The 10,748-nt window shown below is 40.5% G+C and overlaps 1 protein-coding gene across 1 annotated transcript; it reads left to right on the forward strand.

Annotated features, from left to right (window-relative positions):
* Positions 1–7,656: 7,656 nt before the first annotated feature.
* On the forward strand, positions 7,657–10,134 carry LOC108930807 (uncharacterized). Its single transcript, XM_018746222.2, has 6 exons — positions 7,657–7,884; positions 8,036–8,178; positions 9,012–9,076; positions 9,598–9,708; positions 9,787–9,888; positions 9,989–10,134. The coding sequence occupies exons 1-6, from the start codon at positions 7,774–7,776 to the stop codon at positions 10,060–10,062; spliced, it is 606 nt and encodes a 201-aa protein (XP_018601738.2). The 5' UTR covers positions 7,657–7,773; the 3' UTR covers positions 10,063–10,134.
* Positions 10,135–10,748: the final 614 nt, after the last annotated feature.

Below are 10,748 nucleotides of genomic sequence, written 5' to 3' on the forward strand. Positions count from 1 at the left end.
CGATGTCCCATCTTGGCCTCTTTTATACCAGTCTCTATGACTGGGAGCAGATGTAGTGGTTCGAGCTTTAGGGTGTGTCTGGTGTTGTGACAAATAAAAAATGACATCATAACAAATAAAATAAAAGGTAAATGTGAAGTTAATGCTGAGCACATTATACAATGGAAAAAAGACACAGCTTTGTAACATGATTAAATGCTCTGCTATCACTATGTACTAAAGTATTAATTAAAATGTGTAAGAACATGTAAAAAATTTGCTAAAAATACCAGTCACCACAATGAATGACAAAACACAATACAAGGTATAAGAACAGACAAAATGCTTGGCTTTAAATTCAAATACACCAGAACTTTATTAGTCCCCATAGGGCAATTTACTGTGGGCTATAAAATGTAGCTGCTCCCTTGCAACACATATTACATTCCTTTGCTCCATCACTTCAGTCACCCTAATCTACAGATGTCTATTTGGATCTATTCTTTACTGTCTAAGGGGGTGCGGTGGCGCAGTGGGTTGGCCCACAGTCCTGCTCTCCGGTGGGTCTGGAGTTTGAGTCCCGCTTGGGGTGCCTTGTGACAGACTGGCGTCCTGTCCTGGGTGTGTCCCCTCCCCCTCCAGCCTTATGCCCTGTGTTACCGGGTAGGCTCCGGTTCTCCCGCGACCCCATATGGGACAAGCAGTTCTGAAAATGTGTGTGTGTCTTTATTGTCTTCACTGTCTTGTTTCTACCAACTGTCTACTGTGTAACCTCCAATCCACATCTGGGAGGCCAGCCATACTTGAGAGGATGGTTCGTTCTCTGTCCTAACTCTTCAGTTGAAGGTTCACTGCTCCATCACTTCGGAATTGCCTAAGACCTATTCTTCTCTGTCACATGATTACCTTCTACAAATTTATCCCACTGTGCTCTTAATCATAAATTATCTTTGTATTAGTCTGGCTGTGTTGCATTCCATTCTTGTAATGGTCTTATGTTCACTGCAAGACTGTATTTATGCTCCATATGCCATAATTTATCATACAAACTTAAAGTTGTGAGTTGCTCTAGATGGGGTGGGTGAGCAACTGAGCAAATGAATAAGTAGATATCTGGGAGCAGTTCCATTTATGCTTTTGTGGACCATGACCAGAGCCTTCAATTTGATCCAGGCAGCTATAGGAAGCCAATCCAAAGTGACTGAAGATGTTAAGGTTGCACTTATTTCAAGTTTAGAATTACTCTATTATACAGCTGGGTAATTTTAGGGTAAGTACCTTGTTTAAGGGTAGGGATTAAAGCTGCACTCTTTGGACCCAAAGGCAGTAGCTCTAACAGCTATGCTACCAGGTGTCCATGCAAATTCGGGAAATTTTTGTCACCAGTGACTTAGCAGGTGTCAGGAAAAATCTGTTAATCTCAACAGGACTATCAGTGGTCTTCTATAGCTCTCAACCCACATCTCCCCTTGACACCAAGTGGATGTATAAAGGCTTGGTGGGTCTGTCATCTCCAGATGTAGAACTTTAGTCTATGTAACACTCACACACATCGTCTGAACCGCTTGCCCCACACGGGGTCGTGGGGAGCCGGAGCCTAACCCTGCAACACAGGGTGTAAGGCTGGAGGGGGAAGGGACACACTCAAGACGGGACACCAGTCCGTCACAAGGCACCCAAAACAGGACTCAAACCCTAGACCCACCAGAGAGCAGGACAAGGTCCAACCCACTGCACTCTCCTCTATGTAATACTAATTCCTATAAATATTTACAATACGCATTTTACTGTAGCTGAAGAAAAAGGGAGGACTGTGGTGACAGTTAACTGAAGTGGTAAAACAACTTATTTCTTCTGTTTAACTCCAAGGATGAGATCTTTACATTATGTACTATTTTAGCAAGCATTGTTACTTCTTCCGGGGGGGCAGTGGTGCAGTGGGTTGGACCACGGTCCTGCTCTCTAGTGGGTCTAGGGTTCAAGTCCTGCTTGGGGTGCCTTGCGACGGACTGGTGTCCCGTCCTGGGTGTGTTCCCCCCCCCTCCGGCCTTATGCCCTGTGTTACCAGGTAGGCTCCGGTTCCCTGTGACCCCGTATGGGACAAGCAGTTCAGAAAGTGTGGGTGTGTGTGTTACTTCTTCCTTTGATGGACTGAAGAACACATGGAATATGACTTTGACTTGTCTTTCAGTGATGATGAATGCCTTTCTACATGTGCCAACATCATCCTCATCTTCAGAGATAGCAACTACTTCTTCAATCATGAGTCTGTTTTTCTCCATCTGCACTTTTTTAACTCTCAATTGTACATCACTTTGAATAAAATCTGCCAAATAAATACATGTAAATATAAATCTACGGGGGGCGCAGTGGCGCAGTAGGTTGGACCAGGTCCTGCTCTCTGGTGGGTCTGGGGTTCGAGTCCCACTTGGGGTGCCTTGCGGCAGACTGGCGTCCCATCCTGGGTGTGTCTCCTCCCCCTCCGGCCTTACACCCTCTGTTGCTGGGTAGGCTCCGGTTCCCTGCAACCCCGTCTGGGACAAACGGTTCAGAAAATGCATGTAAATCTACCCTTTTTCTTATCCTAGAAAAGGTTGCAGTGGTCCATAGCCTGATCTAGAAGCAGGGTTTCATGATAGATAGAGTACATCCTTACCATTCCACCACAGGGAATATCCATGTTTTACATCACATTTTATATTTTAGATAAACATTTCCATGTTTATTTATATGTATCTCAAAAAAAACTACTAGGAAGGTGATTAGGAATTGGCGATATTCTTGTTAAGTTTTATGCAGCTACTTGTGTGATGAACGTCGGTTCATATGGTGAAGGAAACAAACTACCTGTACTTAAGAGTCACACATCTGCAGCTCTGTCTCTTTCTCCAAAGGTAATGTATAAACTGTATTTTCTATAAGATGTACGTCGCTTTGGAGAAAAGCATCTGCTAAATGAATAAATGTAAATGTACATATACTTGCTGCCAAGCAAACCTAACGTGTCTCTTCAAAGCATCTGAAAACTGTTGCTAAATGTTGCCAATCTCTATTCAGGTCCTCGGCACCTGATACACCGCTGCTCCACTGTCAGAAAGCCTCTGCATCTTAAATTTCGTCCTGTAAAATGTGGGCGTGGGTTGGCTCTGAAGCTGCCAGTTAATACAAGGGTTTTCACACTGGCATTTGAAAGCACCTTGCGAAATGCGAGGTGAAGAGAACAAACGGCAGCTGCCGATCCCCATCCAGCCCTGTGTCAAAACCATGACACGGAGAAAATAAATGACTGACAAATATTAAGATCCACGCCTCGAACAGAAATAGATGAATGCCAAAGAGCAAGACGAACCAGTATAATTCTGTCATCAAATCATGCGTCAGACCGGTTTAAAAACTGATCCTGTGTTCATATGGAGCAGCTCACCCGATGAAGCAGTGTCCTTCAATGGACAACTGGTAGCACAGGGGTTAGAGCTGCTGCCTTTCCACTCAAAGTGTGTGTCCAGCTGTAGCACCTTTGAGCGAGGTACTTACCCTAAATTGCTCCAGTAAAATTACCCAGCTGTATAAATGGTTAAATACTTAGCTTAATAGTTCAAGTTGCTTTGGAGAAAAGCACACACACACACATTTTCAGAACCGCTTGTCCCATACAGGGTCACAGGGAACTGGAGCCTACCCAGCAACACAGGGTGTAAGGCCGGAGGGGGAGGGGACACACCCAGGACAGGACATCAGTCCGTCGCAAGGCACCCCAAGCGGGACTCGAACCCCAGACCCACCGGAGAGCAGGACTGGGGTCCAACCCACTGTGCCACTGTGCCACCACACCCCTGGAGAAAAGCATCAGCTGAATAAATAAATGTGTTTGGCCAGTTTAGGCACAGGTTTGAAACTGGCCTGGGTTTCCTTCTAAAGATATGCATTCCAGGTTTATTTGACCTAGGAGTTATTCGAAAGTTTGAGTAAGTGAATTAATTTACTGACCAAGTTACTTTTGTAAAAATGAAATTTAAAGGTTACATTTACTAACTGGATGTGGCACTTTACCAGCATTTCTCTGGTTCTTCTTATATAACCAGATTTTTGTAGGCTTTCTTTGTGGAGCCTGCAGTAGGATTATTGCAATTCTTGTGGTCCCTAGTGATTTGCATAAACTAATCCTGTCATCAGGTAAACTTCTCACCTACTCATTTATGTTTTGAGAAATGAAATGTGAGATGTGGGCACAGTTACAATGTTTAAATAATAATGCAAAAATGTATTTCTGAGGCAGGTATGGGGTTCAAGTCCTGCTTGGGGTGCCTTGCGATGGACTGGTGTCCTGTCCAGGATGTGTCCCCTCCCCCTCCAGCTTTGCACCCTGTGTTGCCAGGTTAGGCTCCGGTTTTCCACGACCCTGCTCGGGACAAGCGGTTGTAGACGTGTGTGTGTGTGTGTGTAAGTACTATACAATCAGATAGATGATAATCTGTTCATTTAGGCCTATGTTAGTTAGGTAACATAGACCTAAATGAAAATATTATCATCTATGTATGTACAATTATTAAATGTAAGATAATGTAGTATCAGTATAATCAGGGCATGATTGTGTTCATTGCCTTGTGGTTATTGTTATGTTTACTTGTCATACAATAAATTAACATGCATGCATTTTGAATGAAAATAAATAGCAAAAATAGTATGACATGATAAAAGCATACATGCTCTGCTTTGTAGGGAATCTCTGGCAGAAACACATGTTGCTTCACAAAATGAAAATCCCATGTATCTTGACAGCAGGGTTATTCTCAGGGTCTGCCTTGCAATGAGAGAATTCACCTTTGCATATAGAGGTACTGTGAAATAATTTGAGAGAAGGGAGGCTTTAGACTGAGCCTTAGTGTTCTTCTGGGTTGACTCTGTGTGTGTGTGTGTGTGTGTGTGTGTGTGTGTGTGTGTGTGTGTGTGTGTGTGTGTGTGTGTGTGTGTGCGCCTGTGCACACATGCATGCATGCATGGTAGGGTATTTTATCAATTGGGTGTGTGCACTTCAAAATGAGCTTTATGAGAAGGCTTGGGGCGTATGTAGCACTCTTTGCGTGCTTGGTGGTTGCAATCACGTAAATGTCAAACCTGTGCTTCTAAAAATAACTTTGAGCCTCTGTATGGGTTTTCTGTTTGATTTTGTGGAACTGAATTATAGTTTTATTAGCACCTGTGTTGTTATAAGTTATGCAATGCTTAAGGTTACCTCCTAACCTTAACTACTAAGACCCTCCCTTATGATCAAGCATGGGATGGTAGTTTTTATATAGTGATTTGCCATTGAGTCCACCTCCTTCTACAAGGTTTTTATAACTGAAATATTCACTTCAGTGCACAGTGCAATCAGTTTCAGTATTTTATTGTTGACGTTTCTTTTAACTGCCATCCAGTGGACTTTGGGTCTGACCTACACTCACAGCACTTCCAACACATTAATTGATGTGAAATTATTCACACTTTATTTGAATGCTGAAACCTGTACTAAAAGCCTGGTAAACAAGGGATTTTTAAAAGTTTAAAAGAGATTGTACGTGATGATATAAACAAAGCCTATGCAACAGGATATATGATGTAGTGAGTATTTTAAAACATAACCTGATATAATGCATGCTAATGCCGAGTTCCATTATGCGCATAACAGCCAAAGGATTTTCATGTTCAAGACATTCATTCATGACTGCTAGAATTAAGTAAATCTTGTATTCTGACTCTGTAATGGATGGGGAAAATGATAACTGACGGGTGTTGAGAGCTAGAGGGAGAGAATAAATCATACTGACACAGGGTGTGCCTAATTTGAAAATGACCCAATTATAACGTGAACTTCATTTTTGACCTTTCATACAACACTCTTTTAGGGCAAAGCAAGCAACCAAATAGAAGTATGCAAAGGGGGGCAGCTGGTACTGTCATGGTAAAAGCTACTGCTTTTGGAGCTGAAGGTTATACGTTCAATCCACCCCTCCAGTTGTAGTACCCTTGAGCAAGGTACTTACCCTAAAATTGCTCCAGAAAATAATTCTCCAGCTGTATGAATGGGTAAATGACTGTAAGCATGTACTAATTGTGACCTTAACATTGTAAGTCACTTTGGAGAAAAGCATCAGCCAAATGAAGAAATGTAAAGGAATACATGAGGTAGTACATTAAAGTTTTCTTTTAGAAAAATCACCATTTTGGATATTATACTTTGCAAAAATTTTTGTCCACACTTACAGTCTAATATTGTGGCGCGCAGCGCCGTGGGTTTGGATGGGGCGAAGGAGGACGCGGAGGCAGCGTTCATAATGAACGGTTTATTTGAACACCAACACAAAGGGAATAATGCTCTCAGTCCGAGGACCCCTTTTCCTCCAAGACCTGCGCTTACAGCCAGCCTGCCTTAGCGCCCTTAAGTTCCCTTTAACACCGTGGCAGCCAGTCAACCCACCATTTCCCCCCGACGTAACCCCAGCGGTTACGGACATTATTTACAGATTTCCCATAATGCAACTATTTACATTAAAGCAGTAACGTGGGTCGTTACAATATTTTCTTCTTTCTTAAAGACATTTTTGCCTGTTTGGTTGACTCTTAGTGTAAAAGTTTAGCCTAAATCATCCTCAGATGCATCCAGAATACTGGCAGCAGACAGGCATGTCCCACTGCCCCATTGCAATCCATGCTTTGCTGTTTTTACCTATAGTTGAATAAACACATTTCAGTATTTTCGAGTCTGTTAAAACTTTGAATGGTCAGTGGAATTCTTTGGTACATTATTGAAATTAAAAGCATTTATTGTAAACTTTCCAATTTTAATTGAATGTAGTACAGTCTTCTGTCACCTTACAAAGGCAACGCATTCCTGTAAAACCCTGTGTAAAGTGAATTCTCGTAACTCAGACTTTATTAAATTACTTTCACTGTTAAATTCTTTATGCAGTTCTGAGCACTAAATTTGACAGCCATTTATGTTAAAATCCCACAAAATCCCTTTTAAACGGATAGAATTACAAATATAAGCATTTTGTTTTCATAACACAACATAACAAGGCAATTTCATTCATTAGTTACTATGTAACACTGTATGGCTGTCTACCGATGCTCATTCAGCTGTTTTGTTCCTGTTATGCACTAGATTAACAAACAAAAGCATACATACATATGAAACTTAATATATAGATTTAATTTTATGCAAAAAACAGAACACTAAAGACAAAAGAAATCAATAAAATCGATGCAAATTAATTCACCAATCTACCAAAGAAATTAACATGAACTCATAAAGTTAAACTCGAATGGGCATATCTCAGGGTATGACTAATGGAAAACAAAATGGAAAAACTAAGCTCACTGCACACCAGCATAATTTTATTTAAACATGTCTTGGAGAGTTGAAGGTTTAAATAGTTACATATGGATAGTTAATTTTTTGCTTTTTACTGAACTGTGGCATTTGCTTTGCAGATGCGTATTTTAAAAGCATTATTCTTAGATGCTGTCTCTAAATTGACATTATTACAGGTTATAGGTTATAGACTCTGCAGAGGCTTGTTTCAAGACTAGGAACAAACTCCAGTTTCGATGTGGACATTTTGGAATTTCTCTTACATCAGATGGGACTGTCTAAATATTTGTTTTAATGACAAGAGTTTCTGGATTTTGGTAGCAGGTTACAACAGATTGGAAAAGCCTTTATGTGTACCTTTGATACATGCTGCTGTATAAGAGATAAATAGCTCTCTCTTTGCGACAGCTCCAGCCTAGCTTCTCTCCGTCTGGCTCACCATGTGTCTCCTGTTGGCCACCGCTGTCCTCACTCTGCTCTCTACGAGCTTTGCAGGTCCCCTCCACTGTGAAGATTCAGTCAAACAGCTCTTTCTGAAAGACCTCAATTCGGTAGGTGCCAAAGCATTTTAACATGTGACTTGATCAGAGTTTACATCTTTGTATATATCTTTTACTTTTATGTTTTCACAAAAACCTACATTTTCAGAAGAAGCTCTTTCTCCACGCTTAATGGAAACATGTCTCTCCTACTCTGTTGCAGATAAAGGGGAAATGGATCTTCATTAGCGGGACAACAACTCACCAGAAATATGCATCGATATTGCAAGTTGTGAATAGTTCTTGGGTGGAGTTTTCACCTACATCTCAGAATGAAATTTGCATTTTCAACCAAGGGAACATGATGTAAGTGAATTGTAGACTGCTTTGACCAATATGAAAGATTCCTTCAAGCACCTCTTTTGTCTGTACAATTAGATTTGTACAGTTGCATAATGTGAAGGACAGTTACAACCTAGACCATATTTGAAGTTACCGTAAATGTTGGAGTTTGTCCATCAAAATGTCATTCTTTACGCTTTGGTCTTCATTTTTATATTTTACCCTTTCTTTTCCCTCTGCCCAAAATGGAAGTTCAAAACTGCATTATTTGGTAATGTTCAGGATTTATCCTATTCCAAAGTGATTGCTTTGTGCATTATGATTTTCTGTTACTGTCTGGCCTGAGATTTATGTGAACAAAGCTGTTACAGCTTCTTGCTCAGTTCCCTTCATTACCCCTGTGGCTTTTATAGTTTTGTTGAGTTCCAACATTCAAAATTTCTAATAACCACCATTATTTCCATTGTAAATGCATGACTGGGTCTTGCACTTAAAAAATCAAAAATATATTTCCCATAAGTTTTTCATGGTTTCTTCAAAAATCTTAATTTATTCTATTTCAGCTTTTTTACTGGAAGCATCAGGGTTTCAGGACACTGTTTATATCAGTGCACAGCAGCTATGACAATATATACTGTATATAATAATAATAATAATAATAATAATAATAATAATAATAATATAAAAGGAGGATGTTACAATGATTTAAGGTGGAGTGTGCAGCAGTTTTTATCAAATATTAACTTAAGGCAGAACAAAGAAAATGATTTACCTGAAGCAAATAGTTTTTGAATGCTGATACAGATGTACAGCACTGTACTGGTTTACTGAAGTCCACTCTGCCTTTTTACTTACAGAAATGGGACGTGTCACTATTCATCTGCTAATCTGACATTTTTAAACAGTACCTTCACTGTTACCCGTAAGTAATTTTGAAGTACATTGATATTATTTCAATTAAATAAATAGATTGATACAACATGTCCACTCAGATCAGGCTGTCATACTTCTTATAAAAGTGGACCCCTTTGACCAGCTGAAATTCAAGTTTAAAAAGCTCCTAACCTGGTTCCAATAAAGACAGTACAAAAGTTGTACAAATGTGTAAAATGTAGAGGTCAGTTATATAAATTGCTTTTAAAAAGCAGTTGTTTATCATAAGAAAATTATGATAAATATTTGCTTATGGGGGGCGCAGTGGGTTGGACCGGGTCCTGCTCTCCGGTAGGTCTGGGGTTTGAGTCCCGCTTGGGGTGCCGTCCTGGGTGTGTCCCCTCCCCCTCTAGCCTTGCGCCCTGTGTTACCGGGTTAGGCTCTGGCTCCCCGCGACCCAGTATGGGACAAGCGGTTCAGATGGTGTGTGTGTGTGTGTGTGTGTGTGTGTGTGTGTGTGTGTGTGTGTGTGTATTTGGTTATGTACAGTAAAGTTTATGGGTTTCACAGATGAAAATGCAACCTCCACTGGAATTCTTCTGCATACCTGCCCAGACTGCCTGCTCATGAGTTTCATAACCTTGGACAACGGAGAGATGATACAGTCGTTTTATATTTTGGGTGAGTTGACTTAGCTCAACTGCATGCTATTCTTACAGGCTTAAGTAGTCCTGCAGTTTGACCCCTCTGTGTTTGCAGGGAGAGCTAAGAAACTGAGCATCTCTGATCTGGAGGCATTCAATAGACAAGCAAAATGTCTGGGATTCCCAGAGGCTCCTTTCATGTATGATGGAGAGACTGGTAAGAGAAATAATCTTTTTTCTTTTAATCATGTTTGCAAATTCATTATGAGAAAAGAACCTTTTAATTTCAGCCCCATTTTTTTTTCTCCCTTTCACAGAAATGTGTCCACCAACACAAGAACACGCTACCACAGAGAATCCGGCTAAGGTCAAAGATGAAAGCTCCAAATAAATAGCTTATTTGGAAACATATGAAAATTTAGTTTGCAAATAAATTTCAAAATAAACCAAGTATACAAAAAACTGTGATTGTGTCAGTTATATTGCCTCTTGTATTTATCCAGAGGGCTAAATTCTGCAAAATTGTTTGACAGGGCAGAGAAATGGTGGACATTAATAATGGTCACATGAATATGACAAAGCGCTATAGCCTTTCAGACGCCAGTGTTTAAGTGATGCAGGTGTGGGCAGGACAGGAGCCAAGGTAAAATGTAGGGTAATACCTATGTAGAGTTACAAGTACTGGGCCCAGAGACAGAGATTCGCTTCAGGTGGGACTAAATACGTTTTCCGATAAACTTTATCCTTCATTAGAGAAAAAGCACTGCAGTCTGACGGATCTAGCTGTCCATGTGCCTGTGTGCACTGAAAACATTTGATGACTCTCTGTATTATATGTTCACATACTGTATAAATTTATATGTATGTACAGTGGAACTCTGGAACTCAGACTTAATTCGTTCCAGAAGGGCGTTCGAGTTCTGAAAAGTTCGAGTTCTGAATCAATTTTTCCCATAAGAAATAATTTAAATTGAATTAATCCGTTCCAGACCCCCAAATGTTTGCCTATTTACACCTATATACATACATACCTGATGCTAAAACCATAAATAAAAAGTGTAAAACCCATAAATACAT

Source organism: Scleropages formosus, chromosome 5 (genome assembly GCF_900964775.1).
Source record: "Scleropages formosus chromosome 5, fSclFor1.1, whole genome shotgun sequence".
NCBI classification, from domain to species: domain Eukaryota; kingdom Metazoa; phylum Chordata; class Actinopteri; order Osteoglossiformes; family Osteoglossidae; genus Scleropages; species Scleropages formosus.